We start from the raw sequence: 22,526 nt of genomic DNA, 5'->3' as shown, positions 1-22,526 counted from the left end.
CTTCCACCGGAAAATGACGAATATTAAACTCACTCATTATCCAACCCTCCCCTGCGTATAAAACACCCACTGCCTACCTGGAAGTCATTTACAAGAGACCCTTCATTCAGCTCAGTGCCCACTTCCACACGTTAGTGTTCACCCTCCCACCACCTGTGCAGTAAAGGAGTAATTAGCAGAACTTAATGCTCCAGGTCCTACATGTTGAATGGAGGATAGAGCACCCCCTGCCACCCGTGGGACATCAAAGCTGCTGCTGATAGCACCCCCCACCCCTAGGAGGGGATAATGGGTAAGGGACCCAGTGCATTGCTTTGCCCAGGGGCCCACACCGCTGTTAAGACGGCCCTGGTAATACCAGGTGACTATCACAGGCTTGCCTACCCTCCAGGGAGGCTCACGAAAATCAGGTCCCCCTCTCGACCCGAGGTTAGCAATCCTCCCGCATTTGTCAGGCAGCCCCCGCACCCCCCTGTCGTGCCGCACTAATTACTGGATTTGGCGGGTCTGCGGCAAGGGGTGGGACTGAAATGACGTGAATCGCGTAATTTCTTGTCATTTTAGCCCCTCCCCCTACTATACTTGGTAAAGTGCTGGGAATTCAATGTAAATGTATCTCTCTCTCATTCCTTTTTTTTTCCCAAAAATCTAACAGTGTAATGAGGGCTAGGTGACATGAGGGAGATTGCTAGACTAATGAGGGAGAGAGGGAGATTGCTGTAATTTCAGGGAGTCTCCTGCAGAATGCAGGAGGGGAGGCAGCTATGTCTATAAAGCTCCGGGGTGGGTTTGTGGCGGGGGGGGGGGGGGCTTGCAGGTGACAACCCCACGCCCACTCCAACCATCCCCCACCCAACTGCAGCAGCACTGCATCCGCCCCTTCCCCACCCACACCACCCACATGTGTCAACACCGAACCAGCAACTCCCACCCCCACAGCACCACCGGACACCCTCCCCCACCCACGGCACCCCCGCAACCAGACCTTCTCAACCCGCAGTACCCCTGCACTCAGCTGTGGCAACACCGCACCTGCCCGTCCCCCACTCGCAGCCTTCCCACCCACACCACCCCCGCTCCCACATGCAGGGGGCGGAGACCCTTATGATTAATATCATATAAATACATGATATTAATAATAACAACGTTAGATATAGGATGAAGTAGATCACCAGGCAGAGGGAGAGGGACGGACTCCTGAGAATGATGCGTGTGTATTGTACTTCGCAATTAGGCTTTTCCAAAGCCTGTTCTATTCATTTTACATTCTTCAAACCTACATGACAGGAAAGTTATACATAAAAGGAACGTTGTCTTACAGAATCCCATTAACAACATACAGTTTGAGTTTCTATCTCTCCCCAAGAGCTTACAATTCCATTGTTTTGCTTGTAGTGTAATCGCTGGGGACATTTTCCAGAGCTCCCTCATAACTAACCTGTCACATCACAACACAGCAGACACGACGCCAAGCGTTATGCAGAGATAATTAAACAGAACATCCTGGATATAATGTAATTATGGGGAATGTGATGAGAAATGTGAAATATTGGTCTGATGAGGCCACTGCAGGACAAAGTGATACCATTACGGAGCCTCACAAGGCTCTGGTGACAAATGGCATTAATGTGATCTACCTGCAGTGTATCAGACTGAACCTCAGGTCGGTGTGTGCTGTTCGGTGGGGTGAGATGCTCAGACTGCCCTGTAGTGGCCGCAGTAGCGTCAGATTTTGGTATCAGGGAGTATATTGTGGGGCAGTACGGATGGTGTAATGGTTAGCATTACTGCCTCACAGCACTGAGGTCATGGAATCGATCCCCACCATGGCCCTAACTGTGCTGAGTTTGTGCCTTCTCCCCGTGCTTGGGTGGGTTTCCTCCAGGTACTCCGGTTTCCTCCCACAATCCAAATATATACTGGTAGGTTATTTGGCTCCTAACAAAAAAATTAACCCTAGAATGTCTGTGTGTGTGTGTGTGTGTGGATATGTGATAGGGAATATAGATTGTAAGCTTCACTGGGGCAGGGACTGATGTGAATGCTCAAATATTCTCTGTAAAGCGGAATATGTGTGCGCTATATAAGAAACTGGTAATAAATAAATATTAGTGAGGGGCAAAAACATTTTGTAGGACATTGTGAATTCTAATTGATAGAATGCAAGTGGTAATATATAAAGCATCGGTACTTGTTTCCTAGAACGGCGCCCAGATTTCCTACGTACGGCACCGTAGGGAAATCGCATCGCATGGGCCATTAAAGCGGCATGCGATGCGATGTAATTTTTTCTATGCTCATTGTACCCCACTACTGTATATCGCATCTCATTGCATCGCATGTCCCGCAAAATCGCATGTGATCGCATGTGATTTAATAGGATGTGCGATGCCATGAAATTAGCTATACAATAATATGATTGTATGTCCCAAAAATAGGAATAAACGCACCCCACCACTATCTACGCCAGCCCGAATGTGTCCTCCGACCTTTTCATTCCCCCACTATCCACGTCGGCGCGGAGTTGATATTATATAGTGTGGCGAGCGCAGCGAGCCACCGAGCCCGAAGCATGGCGAGCACAGCGAGCCCCGCGAGGGGACACAGATTACTTTACATGTATTGCGCGTCCCCTCGCGGGGCGCGCTGCGCTCGCCACGCTTCGGGCTCGGTGCCTCGCTGCGCTCGCCACACTATATAAAATCAACTCCACGCCGACGTGGATAGTGGGGTAATGAAAAAGTTGGAGGACGCGTTCCACCGCTGCTCGCCACGCTTCAGGGTGGCGTGGATAGTGGGGGGGTGTGTTAAACCTGTTTTTGGGACATACAATCATATCATTGTATACCTAATGTCATGGCATCGCACACCCTATATAATCGCATGCGATTTTGCGGGAGGTGCGATACGATGGCTCGGGGCTGAGAGAGCAGTGAATAAATTACATAGGAAAATCGCATTGCACATCGCATGGCCCTAAAATGGCCCATGCGATGCAATGCGATTTTCCTACGCAGAATAGCCCACTAAGCAAATTGCGTAGTGGGCTCCGTTCTAGGAAACAAGTACCAAAGCATCAACTAGAGTACAGAAAATAAAGACCCATTCATATTAAACAATCCCTGTCGATGCCGATATTGGCGGTGGCGGCGGGGACCCGGCTGTGTGCCGGCATCAGTAAGTGCATACACACACTTGCGGATGCCGGCGGGGAGGGAGCAGAGATGGGGAAGCGATGGGGTGAGTGGGAGCCAGTATGGCCATCGTTAACAAGGACCTCCCTCGCCTGTACGTGTTCAGATGAGGTAGAGGATCGTTAACGATGGGCGGGAGTGTGCATCGTTAACGATATTGACTGTACACAGCAGACGAGATAGCAAAAGATATCGTTCAGAAGAGTTCTTCTGAGTGATAGGGCTATGATGTCATTAGGTATCAACCCCATTGCGGTACAATGGTGCAATTCACAGATGTGAGAAAGGGGTGGAGCTAAATTATGCAAATTTACATAATTTAGCTCCACTTCCTCTACTGCATCACAAATCACTTGGGATTCATATATTCATATTATTTCCCACCCTGCCCTCCTCACTAGGAAGAAGGCAGGATGCAGACGATCTGGCTACTCTTCTGGGAGTGCAGTGGACTTATATGGACTGGTTGAAATGACTCCAGGCATGGTTGGTAACCTATCAACAGTCTATTATTCTGTAATTGGGGCCTGACTGTGAGTCACATGATGAAAATGTAAAAGGTTGCATGACACAAATCATTACTACTAATGGGTCTGCACATTACCACAGGGCCTAATGCCCACATTGCCTCGGCCTACTACCGCTGTACCAGAGGGACATATAACAATGCAGGGCCTAATGCCCATGGTGGCTGGGCCTAGTGTTGCCTATCAATGGCTTATATATACTAGGGGCCTAATGCCCTGGTGGCTGGGCATAATCTAGAGGGTGTCATGCCCTTCATGCCTTCCAGGTCTTATGGCCACTTGCAGCGGCCTAATGACTATAAATCCCCAATGGCCTAAGGCTCAAACCCTGCTGATGAGGATCTATAAGGAAATAACAATGAATTGACCAGTCTTGTAGTCTTCAGATGATCTAAGCCTGGTTCAGCCACATCACCGCTTGGTCTCCTCCAACCTCCTCAGGGCTTCCTGTAGTCTTTATCTGAGGATCAGTGCCAGGCACTAGCTCTATTACAATGACCATGTCTTCCTCAGGACTTTAGATATCTGCACCAGCGTCTCTTCTGCCAGCCATCGGCTCTTTGATGTCCATGTCGGTAGCAGGGGCCTGCTAAACCTCTTTTGTACTGGCCCTATTCATTAGCCCTATGCAGTGTGTATAAATCCCCCTATACTGCCTGTATAAATCCCCCATGCCGGTGTATAAATCATCCTTCCGTATGTCACGTGACCTGTGAGACTCATTTTACATAAGGGACCTGCACAGATCCTAAATTATCCCTACTGGGACTTAGTTACCATGTCTGTAATTAGATGTCACAAATAATGGACAACATGTACCAGTCTTCCTTTTCTCAGCAATTTCTGGTGATTTATCACCTGGGCTGCCTGTGACATAAGAAGGAAATCTGCTGTTATGTACAAACAAAATAGTGGAGATTCCTCGTTTAAGGGGCCTACACACACACACACGCACACACAAACACAGATTTGATGAGCGTTCTGAGCAATGCTAGATCGGAACGCTACGCAAGACCGGTCAGCACAAAGCGCTGCGCAGGGGCAAACGCAGGATTTTCAGAAGGGGGTTTCCAGAGGGGCGGAGCAAAGCACGGAGATGGACAATTAGGTGACCCAGTATATGCCGGGTCAGTTAAAGTATTATAGATAGTCCAAATGTATATAAATAATAATAATAAACGGTACATATGAGTTATCCGGGCGCCCGATTTCTAAATCGGGTCGGATCGGGCACATCGCATCGCATCGCATGCGACCATCGGATGCGATGCGATGACCCGATTTTTCCATAGGAATCAATGTTAAAATGGACTGAGTCCATTTTAACATGGAATTCAATGGGAAAAAGGGGTCCTTTTCATACCCCTACTATCCAAGTGGGCATGGAGTTGGATATAAACCTGTGACGAGCGTAGCGAGCCACCGAGCCCGAAGCGTGGCGAGCGTAGCGAGCCCCGCGAGGGGACATAGAATACCGTCCCCTCGCGGGGCTCGCTTCGCTCGCTACGCTTCGGGCTCGGTGGCTCGCTACGCTCGCCACAGGTTTATATCCAACTCCATGCCCACTTGGATAGTAGGGGTATGAAAAGGACCCCTTTTTCCCATTGAATTCCATGTTAAAATGGACTCAGTCCATTTTAACATTGATTCCTATGGAAAAATCGGGTCATCGCATCCGATGGTCGCATGCTATGCGATGCGATGCGATGCGATATCGCATCGCATCTGATTGTATGCCTTAACTTAAGGCATACAATCAAAAAATCGGGCGCCCGGATAACTCATAAGTACCTAATAAACATATATAGTGGAGTGGGCTTATTATTCATAATTTTCTGGTGGGAGGATAGCTTGCTTGACTGCAGATATCTCCAGTTCCCGGAAATAGATTTCTTAGATTTTAATGGAATTAAAAACTAGAGAATCCCACCTACCAAATGGTATTGGGGACTAGGGGATCAGAGTTCAGGAGGCAGAGCAATTTGCTAACGAGTATATAAAACTACATACCAGGTGTGTGGAGCTGGAGCAGTAACCAGCTGCTGAAAGGCTGATATCTCTGGTTCTGGGAACAGTAGAGACAAGCTACTAGTGTCCATCAAAGGGGGAGAGTCACAGCTCTTGAAACATATCCTCAGAAAAACTCTAAGTCAGACAGAACCTGACTGGGAAAAACAAATATCAGGCTTGGATGGGGACCATTGCTTTGAAGTCTGATATCTCCGGTTCTCAAGGGCCGATTTTTAAAATTCTTATACCCATGGAAAGAGGGGACCCTCAGCTTTCAGACTAGGGCCCTTAGACTCCTGGGGGGGTTTCTGGGTACTCAGAAACCCCCCCTGCGTGCGCTACTGCTGCACAGCGATGTGTCAGTGCTGTGTGCTGAGCTATCTGTCAGGGCCAGTGTTCTCCAGTGACAAAATGCCCCTAAATCGCTACGTGTGTAGGCCCTATTAGGAGGTTGTTTACTAAGATGTTGTAACATCACATCTTCCCTTGATAACGAATAAACCCTTTCAAATCATTTCTATACAGTCCTAATTCCTTTCCATGCTCAGTCCAGCTCTCTGTCCATGCAAATGTTGGAGTAATTCAGGATTCACACCATCACAGTTACCAGAACAGGGGGGCAGAATTGTCAAGCTCAGTGAAGTGATAAAGTGGCTGGTACTTTATCACCGGCCAATCAACTCCTAACTGCCATTTTTTTCAAACTCAACCTGTACCTTGCCAGTTAGGGGGTGATTGCCAGTGATAAAGTACCAGTACTTTATCACTTCGCTGAGCTTAATCATTCTGCCCCGGGATACCTTTAGAAAAGTCCTTCCAATTTCCTTACACGGCTTAAATGAAATATGTGTGGGGAGAAATAGAACAAAGGCCAAATTTGATGAAATTGCAGCCTGAGCCGGTTTGTAAGTAAGTGCAACCTAAATGCGTCTCTTTGCTCCCCACAATTACTGCAAATGCCCCTGTAACAGTGCAGAACCTGGCTCTCGGACACTGAGGCGGAGCCATCATTTTAATTTCACCCTCGGAGGGGGTACGGTTGCACACAAGTGGCATTCACTGCGCATGCGTCTAAGCTGCAATTAACACGCATAATTAACAAGCTCGCATTGAGAATCCCATTGCAAAGTGATAGACAGGAAGTCAGCATTTGGGAGTGGTAAATTAAAATGTGCCAGGTCCATTGAAACGCTGTTCCAGGGGTATGCATTGTGCTCTGTGTTGCTGACGTCGAGCCCTCTGGACCACAGGAGACTTGCTCAGACTGGGACTATTCAGGCTCACTCAGATGATGGACGGCCAAAGATTTGCGATGATGGCACCCGCCGTGTTTCAGCTATTTTAAGCCAATGGATAGATATCTGGATGCAGCAGTGGTCTGGGATCGCATTATAATATGCGATTTATTAGCAGCATGTATTATTGTTCACCAGCAGGGACAGGGGCTCCAAAAGAAGCCCGTCCTTGTGTTGTGCTCTGCCACTTACCGAGGGAGACCCTAGACCGGAAGTGCAGTGAGTAGCCCGTAGGCTACTGCCATTTTCGGATGTAAGCACTGATAAGACTATTCTGGGGGACTATGTAAAAACCGGACCCGGACTGCACTCCGGACCACCGGACAGGACATCAAAATCTGCAGTCCTGAGCTTGTAGGGTCCGGTCCGGGGGGTGTCCTGTCCGGGGGGGTGTCTTGTCCGGGGGGGGTCCCTGTGATAGCTATCACCAGGGACATGGGGAGGGGAGATTACAGCCTCCCCAGGTGGTCCGGACCGTCCGGTTTTTGCTACATGCCCGGTCCATACAGGGAGGCTTATTCTACCCCTCCTCCTCTACCTGGTGACAGGCAGCCCCCCGGACAGGACTCCCCCGGACAGGACACCACCCGGACCGGAGGCTACAAGCTACAAAATGCAGAGTTTGATGTCCGGTCCGGCGGTCCGGGGGGTTTTGTCCTGGTCCGGTTTTCACCCATACCCCTTCTCTGGGACTCAAACTAGGCTTAACGAATGGAGCCTCCTCACTAGGAAGAAGGCAGGATGCAGACGATCTGGCTACTCTTATGGGAGTGCAGTGGACTTATATGGACTGGTTGAAATGACTCCAGGCATGGTTGGTAACCTATCAACAGTCTATTATTCTGTAATTGGGGCCTGACTGTGAGTCACATGATGAAAAGGTAAAAGGTTGCATGACACAAATCATTACTACTAATGGGTCTGCACATTACCACAGGGCCTAATGCCCACATTGCCTCGGCCTACTACCGCTGTACCAGAGGGACATATAACAATGCAGGGCCTAATGCCCATGGTGGCTGGGCCTAGTGTTGCCTATCAATGGCTTATATATACTAGGGGCCTAATGCCCTGGTGGCTGGGCATAATCTAGAGGGTGTAATGCCCTTTATGCCTTCCAGGTCTTATGGCCACTTGCAGCGGCCTAATGACTATAAATCCCCAATGGCCTAAGGCTCAAACCCTGCTGATGAGGATCTATGAGGAAATAACAATGAATTCACCAGTCTTGTAGTCTTCAAATGATCTAAGCCTGGTTCAGCCACATCACCGCGTGGTCTCCTCCAACCTCCTCAGGGCTTCCTGTAGTCTTTATCTGAGGATCAGTGCCAGGCACTAGCTCTATTATAATGACCACGGCTTCCTCAGGACTTCAGATATCTGCACCAGCGTCTCTTCTGCCAGCCATCGGCTCTTTGATGTCCATGTCAGTAGCAGGGGCCTGCTAAACCTCTTTTGTACTGGCCCTATGCATTAGCCATATGCAGTGTGTATAAATCCCCCTATGCTGCCTGTATAAATCCCCCATGCCGGTGTATAAATCATCCTTCAGTATGTCACGTGACCTGTGAGACTCATTTTACATAAGGGACCTGCACAGATCCTAAATTATCCCTACTGGGACTTAGTTACCACGTCTGTAATTAGATGTCACAAATAATGGACAACATGTACCAGTCTTCCTTTTCTCAGCAATTTCTGGTGATTTATCACCTGGGCTGCCTGTGACATATGAAGGAAATCTGCTGTTATGTACAAACAAAATAGTGGAGATTCCTCGCTTAAGGGGCCTACACACACACACACACACACACAAACACAGATTTGATGAGCGTTCTGAGCAATGCTAGATCGGAACGCTACGCAAGACCGGTCAGCACACAGCGCTGCACAGCGATGTGTCAGTGCTGTGTGCTGAGCTATCTGTCAGGGCCAGTGTTCTCCAGTGAGAAAATGCCCCTAAATCGCTACGTGTGTAGGCCCTATTAGGAGGTTGTTTACTAAGATGTTGTAACATCACATCTTCCCTTGATAATGAATAAACCCTTTTAAATCATTTCTATACAGTCCTAATTCCTTTCCATGCTCAGTCCAGCTCTCTGTCCATGCAAATGTTGGAGTAATTCAGGATTCACACCATCACAGTTACCAGAACAGGGGGGCAGAATTGTCAAGCTCAGTGAAGTGATAAAGTGGCTGGTACTTTATCACCGGCCAATCAACTCCTAACTGCCATTTTTTTCAAACTCAACCTGTACCTTGCCAGTTAGGGGGTGATTGCCAGTGATAAAGTACCAGTACTTTATCACTTCGCTGAGCTTAATCATTCTGCCCCGGGATACCTTTAGAAAAGTCCTTCCAATTTCCTTACACGGCTTAAATGAAATATGTGTGGGGAGAAATAGAACAAAGGCCAAATTTGATGAAATTGCAGCCTGAGCCGGTTTGTAAGTAAGTGCAACCTAAATGCGTCTCTTTGCTCCTCACAATTACTGCAAATGCCCCTGTAACAGTGCAGAACCTGGCTCTCGGACACTGAGGAGGAGCCATCATTTTAATGTCACCCTCGGAGGGGGTACGGTTGCACACAACTGGCATTCACTGCGCATGCGTCTAAGCTGCAATTAACACGCATAGTGATAGATATGCGATCAAGCTCGCATTGTGAATCCCATTGCAAAGTGATGGACAGGAAGTCAGCATTTGGGAGTGGTAACGGTTAATTAAATGAAAATGTGCCAGGTCCATTGAAACGCTGTTCCAGGGGCATACATTGTGCTCTGTGTTGCTGACGTCGAGCCCTCTGGATCACAGGAGACTTGCTCAGACTGGGACTGTTCAGGCTCACTCAGATGATGGACGGCCAAAGATTTGCGATGATGGCACCCGCCGTGTTTCAGCTATTTTAAGCCAATGGATAGATATCTGGATGCAGCAGTGGCCTGGGATCGCATTATAATATGCGATTTATTAGCAGCATGTATTATTGTTCACCAGCAGGGACAGGGGCTCCAAAAGAAGCCCGTCCTTGTGATGTGCTCTGCCACTTACCGAGGGAGACCCTAGACCGGAAGTGCAGTGAGTAGCCCCTAGGCTACAATGGGCTACTGCCATTTTCGGATGTAAGCACTGGTAAGACTTCTCTGGGGGACTATGTAAAAACCGGACCCGGACTACACTCCGGACCACCGGACAGGACATCAAAATCTGCAGTCCTGAGCTTGTAGGGTCCGGTCCGGGGGGTGTCCTGTCCGGGGGGTGTCTTGTCGGGGGGGTCCCTGTGATAGCTATCACCAGGGACATGGGGAGGGGAGATTACAGCCTCCCCAGGTGGTCCGGATCGTCAGGTTTTTGCTACATGCCCGGACCATACAGGGAGGCTTTATTCTACCCCTCCTCCTCTACCTGGTGACAGGGGTGACAGGCAGCCCCCCGGACAGGACTCCCCCGGACAGGACACCCCCCAGACTGGAGGCTACAAGCTACAAAATGCCGAGTTTGATGTCCGGTCCGGGGGGGTTTGTCTTGGTCCAGTTTTCACCCATACCCCTTCTCTGGGCCTCAAACTAGGCTTAACGAATGGAGCCTCCCTCACTTTCCATCCGTAATCCCAGCTTTATCTGTCTTTACAGAAGCTGAAACGGCTCCTACCAAGTCATTTGCAAACATATTCCTGGAGTTTTAATGTATTTAGCATGTAAATGTGGGTCTAGTAAGGTGGTTGATGCTTATACTGTATAATCAGATAACACAATAAGGAATGTCAGACATAAAGAAGTATTCATCTCTCTATTCTCAGATATCATCCTGAGTGCTGCAGAGGTACAGTATGTATATAGGATCTTCCCTTCTGTGCCAAATGTACACAATGGCTTATAGATTTTATCTTATGAATATTATTAGCGCTTTCTGCAAGTCTCAATCACCAGCTGCATAATTAGTCATATTCTAAGACTTCTGGAGGATGAAAATATGATTTATAACACATCTTAAGGAATATATTAACAATGGAACAAAAAGACAAATATTATTCAAAGGAGGCTGATACGATACCCAGATAATTGGTTATATAGACACACAATAATAAGCTCCGGGGCTGTAGAAAAGTCCAAACATAGAGATTAAATCGAGCAGTGGATATAAAGTGTATATAAATGAGTATAAACATTATTACGTTACAAGGAGCCAATGTAACTCGGAGAGGTCATTTACAGCCCGTGTGCCTTCCGTGTGTCCCTTGTATTGTAACAATGGGGCCGATTCTTCATCAGATTGAGACACTCATACAATGTGATGATTTGTAAGGCGGCAGGATTAATAAATGGATTATAGAGTCAGTTTATCCTGTGGCAGTAGCCATGTAGTCCCCAGCTTCATAGCCAGATTAAGGTGTGGGTGAGTGGAGGGCGAGGGGCATACCGTACCCCGGGACCCCTTTTGTCAAGCGGCCTTCTGGCTAGAGCACCATGACATCGCTACCTTTCCCTCTTGTGCAGCAGCAAAACCAGGCAGCCGGTATACGTGCTGGACATTATTCAACTGAGTCCCTCCTGGAGCGGGTCATGTTGGGTGGTATACACAATTGTATACCCCACCAGTGCCCCGGGAAACCTAGGGGCTTAATCTGGCTCGGCACAGGTCACAAGGCAATACGTCTTTCTGGGTGTAGAAATATAATACAATATGACTGGCCTGCTGCCCTCCTTATGGCAAAGTCACATTTATTACACTGAGAAAGTTCTCACCCCCCCCCCCCCAATAAAGTTCTGTATCAGACATGAGCAATATAGTATTTCCATGTTCCTCGTGAGTGAAGATTATCTAGTGCGCTCAGCAAGGACCCTTACACCCTTCATCACGTAAGCCGCCCCAGGGTGACATGTTTATTAAACTGATTAAATTGCTCCCAACGCCTCTCACTAAAACCTACAGAAAAGGGATGAAAGAACATTACACACAGTTACATCAGATATTACGGAGCCGCATCAAGTGCCGGCTCCAATTTAACTGATATCTGTAAAACTTTCACAACAATTTACCCAGCCAGCTCCTACATCCAGATAAAATGCAAATGTCTGAGGTCCTACATATTGATAGTTGCCTCATTTACATGCACTTTGTCAGATTAGCTGTGAGCGGAGGATGCAAGCACAGGTCTGCTAAGCAGTGTTACTGCCGATGCTAGCCAGTAGTCAGCAGTTCTATACTTATGTGATCTCTACTAATGAGAACTCTGTCGAGAGTTGCACGTCAATATGGAATTGCGTTCCAAAGCCTCTCTGCTCACTACATCGTGTGCCATGTGACTGTGGTTGCTACTGGAGTCACATGAGACAGAATTTTAATTCATCAGTAGGAGCCTGAAGAAACAAACCAGGGAGAAATTAGATATGAAAAATGACTATAGATAATTTTAAACCATCGATGGTCTATGACCAATGTTATCCACCTTTCACATCAATGGGTGGAGAACAAGAGGTTTTCCACCATCAATGATATAAAGTGATTGAATTTAATCGCTCTGGGTCCCTGATTGGCCCGCAGTTCATAGAACTAAAGCAAGGGTGAATTTATAGATAGTCACACACCACTGAGGTTAAGCATTAATAGTTCCATCTATGGTAATCATCAATGGATAATTCACTGATTTTTGCTTTAAACTACCATTATATTACTACTGACAATTCTACAATTGGGTTAGTAGCCAGTGGTGGGTATAGGTGCCCAGGACCATGGGCATAGCTATAGTGGGTGACCCATTGCTATGGGGCCAAGAGGGTAAGGGGGCCTGAGACTACTGTATCCTGGTCATAAAGTTGTCTAACAGGTTCCTGGAAATGCCCACTAAGCACTGGGTGGCATAATGTGAACTGAGGGCATGGTTTTGCCCCATTGTGTGCTTTATTCTTTGCTAACACAACTGAATCAGGCCCGAAGTGGCAGATGGCCAGCGGCCAATAGGATCTTCTGCCTGCGCTTCTGAGTCCACCTCTGAATCAGGCTCTAAAGGTTGTTAAGACCAGCGACACCTGTAAGACAATGGCCCTAACCCAAGTACTGGTGGCATTGCAAACTGTATTAAGAACTGGATATTTGAGCGAGACAAGTTGTACAATTGAATAACAGATACCTTTACACTGCATATAAAATGTCACATTGGAAAATATATATTTTTAATTTATAGTGGCAGTTTTTACATAAAAAATTTAAATCTATATTTTCATGTTTCTCTCTGTCATGTAATATTTGCTTGCCATAAAATACGGACATTTATAATCAGAGACCAATCCACAGCGCTGGAGATGTGCGCGATTCCAGGAAGTCGCGTCTTAGGTCCTCTCCACCATCATAGTGGATATATTGTTCGCTGCGATGCTTCACCACTGTAGAGTTCCCACATGACTGGCATCGGTCAGCCAAACTTGGCATGAGGCCTGTGGCTGTAGTGATAGACCTGAAGGAGGATAGCCATGTCCAGGCAGATCTGTAGGGCTCCACACAGCCAGAACTGAGCTGGGGTTTCCTTAATAATAAAATATGTGGTCTTGAAGCTGTCGCCCACAGTCCACAGCAGGACCATCTTCACACTAATCAGGAGAGACAGAAGATTGTGTTAGAGACAGAAGATTGTGTTCAGGTTACTGTCCTGCAAGAAAGAGATACTCAGCCCATCTCTCCATCCTTCCTTCTATAGCCTCTATCTGTCTCCAGGTCCGTCACTGTGGTTTCTTATCGGGGTGCAGTCAGGATGACGGGGTTCAATACACCGATGCCAGCATCCCGACTGCCATTAAAAAAGACCAGTGCCGGATCTGCAGAAGGATCAGGATGCCAATGCCAGAATACCAACAGTTGGCATCCCAATCGTAAAGTAACTGGGCTGCCTAGTGTGCGGATGGGGGGGGGTGTTAGGTTTAGGCAATGGTAGGGGTGGGGGGACTTAGGGATAGGTTGTGGGGGGGGGGGTTTAGGGTAAGGCTGCAGGGAGGAGTGGTTAGGCACCTAGATGGGGGGGGGGGGGTAGGCTTCAGGGTGGATGGGGGTTAGGTTTAGGAACTAGCGTGGGGGGGCTGGGGTCAGGCTGCAGGGGGAGGTTAGGGTTAAGCCAAAGGAAGGGAGGGTTAGGGGGTGCAAGGGGAGTGTAAATATACTTACCTAACCCCTGTCGGGATTCCCTCCTACAGGATGCCGGCGTTGTTATTCTGACCGCCGGTCATCCGTATATATACCCTCTTATCACCTTCACTTTCTGTCCTGCTTACTGCAAACCCCACCCCATGAGCCACATCCTCCAATCAGGCTCTAGGTTTCCTAATAAGGGTTCCCACTAGGCAAAGTCATTCAGCTGACTCTATGAAGTCTCTGCCCTTAGAGTAAGAGCTGCCATCTCTTTTTATGGTGCTACTGGAAAGAGCACGAAATCTTGCTTCACACCCCTATAGAGCATAGGTTATTGCAATATAAGAGGGGTCCTGCTCCTGGAAGTAAAGCAGCTCTCAGATAATATATATACCAGCTTTATAGAGAAAGAGAACAATTTGCCGTATACCTTACAATAAGTCAAAACAGTGTATTTATATTCAACAAAACAAATAAGACAACTTAAACGTCTTCATCTGCCTAAATGTAATATGCAGAAGCCATCATGTATAATACATAAGTCCAGATTGTATCCAGCTTGTGAGGAATAGACTGTGTTATTCTCCATTCTCCTTACGGTCATAGAACAGACTTGGTCCCAGCATGCGCTAAATCAAAGTGATTTTAATGGGAATGTGTTTATTCACTCTGCGTTTGCCCTACAGAAATCACTAATGACTTTCTAAGTACTCTAAAAATAATGACTTTGCTACAAAGAACTAATGTTTGTGCGTTTCTTTCTGCCATTTTTCACATTTATTGACAATGTTCTTTAAAACTTTCAGCCTGAATTGAAAACTATATTATAATAAAGATCTTTAATGATACAACCGATTTAAATGAGTTAGCTGCAAATAAGATGACTTTGGAGATTAATTATTTTTATTTTGTTGTCACACTTCTGTTATTTGCAATGTCACTGATGCGGGGGCATACTGAGCTCTCCCTCTGTCATACAGGGCCCCATAATGTGTGTTCAGCAGAGTCCTCGGCCCCACATTCAGGGGAGCACTCTGCTGGTGTTCTGTAGTAATAGTGGTGGAGGACACGGCTGAGTTACCAGCCAGATTGTGGTGGTGTCTGATATCTGTAGAGCTGTGTAGTGTATTCCAAGGTCAGGAACAGATTATAGGGGGTGTATTGTAGCTGGAGGTGGAGAGGATGAGTCAGGGGACTCATATATATAGAAGTAGTCATCTGAGAGCCAGAGAGATAGTCATCTGAGAGCCAGAGAGATAGTCATCAGTCAGAGAGGTTTTCACCTAAGATCCATAGAGGTAGTCAGCCAAGAGCCAGAGAGGTAGTCATCTGAGAGTCAGAGATGTAGACACCTAAGATCCAGAGAGTTAGTCATCGTAGAGCCAGAGAGGTAGTCATATGAGAGCCAGAGAGGTAGTCACCTACGATCCATAGAGGAAGTCATCCGAGAGCCAGAGAGGCAGTCATCTGGCAGCTAGAGAGAGATTAATTTGAGATCCAGAGATGTAGTCATCTGAGATCCAGAGAAAGAGCAATCTGAGAGCCAGAGAGGGAGTCATCTGACAGCCAGAGAAACAGTCATCTGAGAGAAAGAGAGGTAGACTTAAGTTCTTAGAGACAGAGAAGTAGTCATCCTGGAGCCAGCAAAATAGTCATCTGAGATCCAGAAAGGGAGTCTTCTGAGATCCAGACAGGCAGTCATCTGGTAACCAGTGAAGTAGTCATCTGACAGACAGAGAAGAAGTCATCTGAGACCCAGAGAGGCAGTCATCTGAGACCCAGAGAAGCAGTCATCTGAGACCCAGAGAGGCAGTCGTCTGAGACCCAGAGAAGCAGTCATCTGAGACCCAGAGAAGCAGTCATCTGAGACCCAGATTGGTGTCTTCCTTTGCAGCTAGGGACTGCCATAGTTATTTTGCAATATGCATTGCAGGGAGGGACCGGGAAGCTGGGTGGCCCTTTTTTGGTTGGCCCCTAACATGTTAGATAAACCAGTATCAGATTTGGTACTTATGTAGTATCTGGGCTGCCGATTTTGTGATTGTATGCCTTACCTTAAGGCATACAATCAGATGCGATGCGATTCGATGCGATTTTGCATAGCATTCAATGTTAAGAAGGTCCTGTTCATTTCCCCACTATCCAAGTGGGCATAGAGTTGATTTCATATAGCGTGGCGAGCGCAGCGAGCCCGAAGCGTGGCGAGCGAAGCGAGCCCCGCGAGGGGACGCATATTTCTTAAAAAGTATTCTGTGTCCCCTCGCGGGGCTCGCTACGCTCGCCACGCTTCGGGCTCGGTGGCTCGCTACGCTCACCACAGGTTTATATACAACTCCATGCCCACTTGGATAGTGGGGAAAGGAAAAGGACCCCTTTTTCCCATTGAATTCTATGTTAAAATGGACTCAGACCATTTTAACATTGAATCCTATGGAAAAATCTTGACCATCGCATCGCATACGATTTGGTCGCATGCGATGCGATGCGATCCGATCCGATTTCTAAATTGGACGCCCAGATACTACATAAGTACCTCAGATTTTAATAAGCCCTATGACTTAGCAGATATCATGGTTCCTAATGGACTGATTCTCAGGAATGTTGAATGAGGTAAAAAAACAAAATGACCGCCTCCTCCCTTCGTAACTGACATTAGTGTCCTACTGATCTATCCTCTCACAAGCAAACATGGATTAATTTGCTTCCATAGAAGCTAAAGTAAAACAATCTGAGAAACATAAAGAAACAGATAAATGCTAAAACACAAATATGTATAATGCTAAAACACAAATACGTGCAATTCTTTCAAAGTGTTATTTTCTGTATAATATTCCTTTAATTTCAAGAGAGAAAAAATAATTGAATAACCGCGAGCCTTATTTCCGAGACACAACTGCGAAGTCTATGAGCGTCGTCTCTGCAGCGTAAAGCGGCCACAAACTGCTGAATATGCATACAAAATGGCTGCTCTGGAATCTCTTATACATCCCAGTGCTGATACCTATGATTTTACAGTTATTTGGTACATCGCCAGGCTCAGGCCTAGAGAACTTTACAGCTGTCTTTCAGATGATAATCAGCCCAGGGAAATCTCTATTACTTTGGTTCCGCAAAGCCTTATTCTAACCATTTTACCCGAGAGCTTCCAACAGGATTTTCCTAATGCCGACCTGCAGACGACACCATTACTGAGGACTGATGTCTGGCTTTATATGCTGAGATTATTCTATATTCATATTTATGAGCTACAAAGAACACTTATTACCAGTGTGCATTGCTTTATGCTGCTTGTAATGTGTCACTTGAGATACGGCGGGCAGGAGAGTGAGTAAACAATGTCATTCATGCTCGCTCTGTTTGGGATGTTCTGCTTTTATACAATAGATGGATAATGACTGAACTCGTTTAGCTGATACAGGTTTATCCATATCATTCATGTCTGGTTTTATTTCTAATATTCTCTCCCTGGAATCAGCTCTTTAACCCGAGGGAGGCTGGGAAGAGACAGCCAGGGAGAGTCCTGTATTATTAGCCAATAGAAACATAGAATGTGACATCAGATAAGAACCATCTAGACTGCCCCTTTTTTAACCATATTGTTACCCTTAAACCCTATTTGATCTTTATTTCTTTGTAAGGATATTCTTATGTCTACCCCTTTTACATTGTCAGACTGTCTTAGCCTCTACCACCTCTGATGGGAGGCTATTCAACTTATCCACTACCCTTTCTGTGAGGTAATTTTTCCTTAGATTTCCCCTGATCCTCCCTCCAGTGTCATTGCCTGTCCTCGTGTTCTAACACTTCTCTTCATTTGAAGAATTTTACCCTGCTGGACTTTGTTATAACCCCTGAAATATGTGACAGTCCCTTCCATGTCCCCCTTTCCCTTCTCTGCTCCAAACTATACATATGAGATTTTGAAGTATTTTTGGGTAAGTTATGTGATGTAGGCCATGCACCATTTTAGATTCCCTTCTTTGTACAGTCTCTAATGTCATTCTATCCTTCTGGAGATATGGCCTACAGGACTGGACACAATATTCTAGATGAGGCCGTACCAATGACCTATACAGAACTGGACACAATATTCTAGATGAGGCCGTACCAATGACCTATACAGAACTGGACACCGTATTCTAGATGAGGACGTACCCATGACCTATACAGAACTGGACACAATATTCTAGATGAGGCCGTACCAATGACCTATACAGAACTGGACACAGTATTCTAGATGAGGCAGTACCAATAACCTATACAGAACTGGACACCATATTCTAGATCAGGCCGTACCAATGACCTATACAGAACTGGACACAGTATTCTAGATGAGGCCGTACCAGTGACCTATACAGAACTGGACACCGTATTCTAGATGAGGTCGTATTAATGACCTATATAGAACTTGACACAATATTCTAGATGAGGCCGTACCAATGACCTATACAGAACTGGACACAATATTCTAGATGAGGCCGTACCAATGACCTATACAGAACTAGACACCGTATTCTAGATGAGGCCGTACCAATGACCTATACAGAACTGGACACAATATTCTAGATGAGGCTGTACCAATGACCTATACAGAACTGGACACCGTATTCTAGATGAGGCCGTACCAATAACCTATACAGAACTGGACAAAGTATTCTAGATGAGGCCATACCAGTGACCTATACAGAACTGGACACAATATTCTAGATGAGGCCGTACCAATGACCTATACAGAACTAGACACCGTATTCTAGATGAGGCCGTACCAATGACCTATACAGAACTCGACACAATATTCTAGATCAGGCCGTGCCAATGACCTATACAGAACTGGACACTGTATTCAAGATGAGGCCGTACCAATGACCTATACAGAACTGGACACAGTATTCTAGATGAGGCCGTACCAATGACCTATACAGAACTGGACACCGTATTCTAGATGAGGCTGTACCAATGACCTATACAGAACTGGACACAGTATTCTAGATGAGACCGTACCAATGACCTATACAGAACTGGACACAATATTCTAGATGAGGCCGTACCAATGACCTATACAGAACTGGACACAGTATTCTAGATGAGGCCGTACCAATGAACTCTACAGTCAGAGACTGAGCAGGAGTAACACAGCAGTCAGGTCAATATATGGGAATTCAGAGAAACAGATGTGCACGGTGATCTGGAACAGACTTAGCCGTAATAATCACCTAGCAAAGTTTGCTACGTTCAGACACTGTGTGTACCCGATGTTACACATCACTGACGAAACTTCCGTACCCATGCAGTTCAGTCTCAAAGATGCGAAGCACCAGAGCAGGTAGATCTCTTTATACTGGGTCAGTTTCTTACTGCCATGTTACATGCTATGTTTGAGAAATGTCAGTAAAGCCCCGTACACACGGGGGAGATATATTGCTCAGCCATATATTGCTGAGCAATATATGGCTGAGCAATATATTGCTCAGTTTCTCCTTTTCATCAGCGACCAGAGATGGTCGCTGATGAAAAAGAAACTGCCTGGGGGAGCCCGGCAGTGGTAATCAGCTGGTCGCAGGAGCATGTTCCTGCGACCAGCGATCACTACAGGGGTAAAAACAAGAGCGCGCACCCGGCGATATATCGCCGGTGCACACTGTCATAGTGGGCAATATGGTCGCATAGCGACCATATTTCCCGCTATATTGTACAAAATCGCCCCCGTGTGTACACAGCTTTAGGAGCTGGTATTTTATCTCTGTCCACTTTATCTCTCTCCAAGTCTTAGTACATAGACCCCTAAATCACTTAGATAGCTTTACATAGTGTGTGTGTGTGTGCTAGGGGGAGGGGGGTGGTACAAATCGACGATGATTGGTGCAATTCCATAGGCTGGACAAAACGTTCTGGCAATTAGCAAGTGTTGACCATAATTGCTGTAACGATAGGATGGTTAATAATTAGCACCGACCTAAGACAGCAAGATTGAGAAGGGATATGAGATTTTACATCATATGTTGAATCAGTTGGTACTTGTTTCCTAGCACGGCGCCCCCGATTTTGATTGTATTAAATCTTATACATTCGCATCACATGCAAAATAGCGGCCCGAAGCATGGCGAGCGCAGCAAGCCCCGCGAGGGGACACGGAGCTCTTTACATGTATCGCGCGGCCCCTCGCGGGGCATGCTTCGCTCACCGCGCTTTTTGCTCGGTGGCTCGCTGCGCTCACCAACTATCTAAAATCAACTCCACGCCGACGTGGATAGTGGGGTATGAAAAGGTCGGAAGACGCGTACCGCTGCCCCTGCGCTCGCCACGCTTCTGGTTGGCGGTGATAGTGGGGGTGGCGTTGACAATGGGGGTGCATTTAACATTGTAAGCACCCATCAGGGTGATTGTACAATTAAAAATCGCATTGCATGCCCTTTGCTGGCATGCAATGCTATGCGATATTTCATTGTACAAGCACTCCTGTTAATTTAGCATGAATATCGCATCGCAAGCATCGCATACCACTAAGTATGCTATGTGATGGGTGCCGTGCTAGGAAACAAGTACCAATCATTTTATACCATATATACCATCTAAATTAAAATGACAATGTTCCTTGCAACATGCTCTGTTTTTTTCAGAGATCTGAAAATATCCACAACAAATAACTCCGGTAAGTAAACCAAGTTTTGAGGTACAATGAATGAATATGTTTCTGCATTACCTCATTCCCCGCGTGGATCTGTTCCTGAGGTTCTGCAGCAGCTGTGGAAGTCCCAGCATTGCCTCCGTCAGAAGAGCCAATAACCCAAGTCCTTCCACAAAGACAGGGACATCTAGGAGGATGTATGTGAGGAAAGTGCAGCAGACAGTCAGCAACAGGCAGAACTGAAGGTAATCCTCAAACACACTCCACTGCCAGAAGTGGGCGAGATCGAAGTCTGCCAGGAACAAGAAATATGCCAGACATTACTATGTATCAGTACCACGAGTATCAATACTATCTACCGATACGCTGATCATTACTACAGTATGTATCAGTACCACGAGTATCAATACTACCTACCGATACGCTGATCATTACTATGTATCAGTACCACGAGTATCAATACTACCTACCAATACGCTGATCATTGCTATGTCTCAGTACCATGAGTATCAATACTACGTACCAATACGCAGATAATTACTATGTCTCAGTACCATGAGTATCAATACTATCAATACTATGAGCACTACTATGTATCAGTACCATGAGTATCAATACTATGAGCACTACTATGTATCAGTACTATGTGTATCAATACTATCAATACTCTGTACCAATACGCTGATCAATACTATGTATCAGTACCATGAGTATCAATACTATGCACCAATACGCTGATCATTACTATGTATCAGTACCATGATTATCAATACTATCAATACTATGAGCATTACTATGTATCAGTACCATGAGTATAAATACTATCAATAGTATGAGCATTACTATGTATCAGTACCATGAGTATAAATACTATGAGCACTACTATGTATCAGTACTATGTGTATCAATACTATCAATACTCTGTACCAATACGCTGATCAATACTATGTATCAGTACCATGAGTATCAATACTATGCACCAATACGCTGATCATTACTATGTATCAGTACCATGATTATCAATACTATCAATACTATGAGCATTACTATGTATCAGTACCATGAGTATAAATACTATCAATAGTATGAGCATTACTATGTATCAGTACCATGAGTATAAATACTATGATCATTACTATGTATGAGTACCCAGGGCTGGCTCTACCATTAGGCAGCTTTAGGCATCTGCTTAGGGCGCTGGGATCTGGGGGGCGCCACCAAGTCTGCAAATCAAAAAATCAAGGGTGTCTTTGAGGATCCTTTTTGTACTTAACGCAGGTGGCGGCTGTGGAACTTCTATGACCTCACCTCCATACTTTCCCTTGAGACATACTTCCCTACATTGCTGCCCCCTCTTCCTTGTACTCTGTTGTGGGTGTCAAAGGGGAGGATGCAGAAGGCTTTCAGGGAAAGCAGGGGACTTGGGTGCTGAGAATCCTTACACCGGCCCTGTCAGTATCATGAGTATAAATACTATCAATACTATGTACAATATGCATATGACATTAAATCATACATCTTAAAGTAAAGTGAAGTTAAACTTCAATTATCCCTACCTAGAACATTCTAAAATCCAAAATGAAGCCAGAATTGGACACTAGGTACTGCAATGGTTGCACAAGCCATTTATTGAAAGAAAAAATTGGAAACAACTTTTGGCAACATGTAGCACTGTTGCAAAGCAAATTACTTGAATAGCATTACAGCTGTCCTCCTTTGTGGTCAACAGCAGTTCCCATTTACAGGAACAGCATTC

General features: G+C 46.1%; 1 protein-coding gene across 7 annotated transcripts in view; it reads right to left on the bottom strand.

Moving 5' to 3' along the window:
- Positions 1–11,785: 11,785 nt before the first annotated feature.
- LOC146046274 (solute carrier family 66 member 2-like) overlaps positions 11,786–22,526 on the bottom strand; it is a 79,996-nt gene continuing 69,255 nt past the window's right edge. For 5 of the 7 annotated variants that reach the window (XM_083165523.1, XM_083165522.1, XM_083165524.1 and 2 more), the window contains 2 exons: positions 20,846–21,062; positions 11,787–13,613 (listed from right to left, as the gene is read on the bottom strand). In XM_083165523.1, the coding sequence (XP_083021649.1) occupies positions 13,439–13,613; positions 20,846–21,062 (392 nt within the window). In that variant the 3' untranslated portion in view covers positions 11,787–13,438. Of the gene's footprint in view, positions 13,614–20,845; positions 21,063–22,526 lie in introns of all 7 variants that reach the window. The other 2 variants (XM_083165520.1, XM_083165521.1) reach the window with 2 other exon arrangements.

This window comes from Crinia signifera, chromosome 11 (assembly GCF_055691185.1).
Source record: "Crinia signifera chromosome 11, ASM5569118v1, whole genome shotgun sequence".
Classification (NCBI taxonomy): domain Eukaryota; kingdom Metazoa; phylum Chordata; class Amphibia; order Anura; family Myobatrachidae; genus Crinia; species Crinia signifera.
This window is presented reverse-complemented; position numbering and strand designations above follow the sequence as displayed.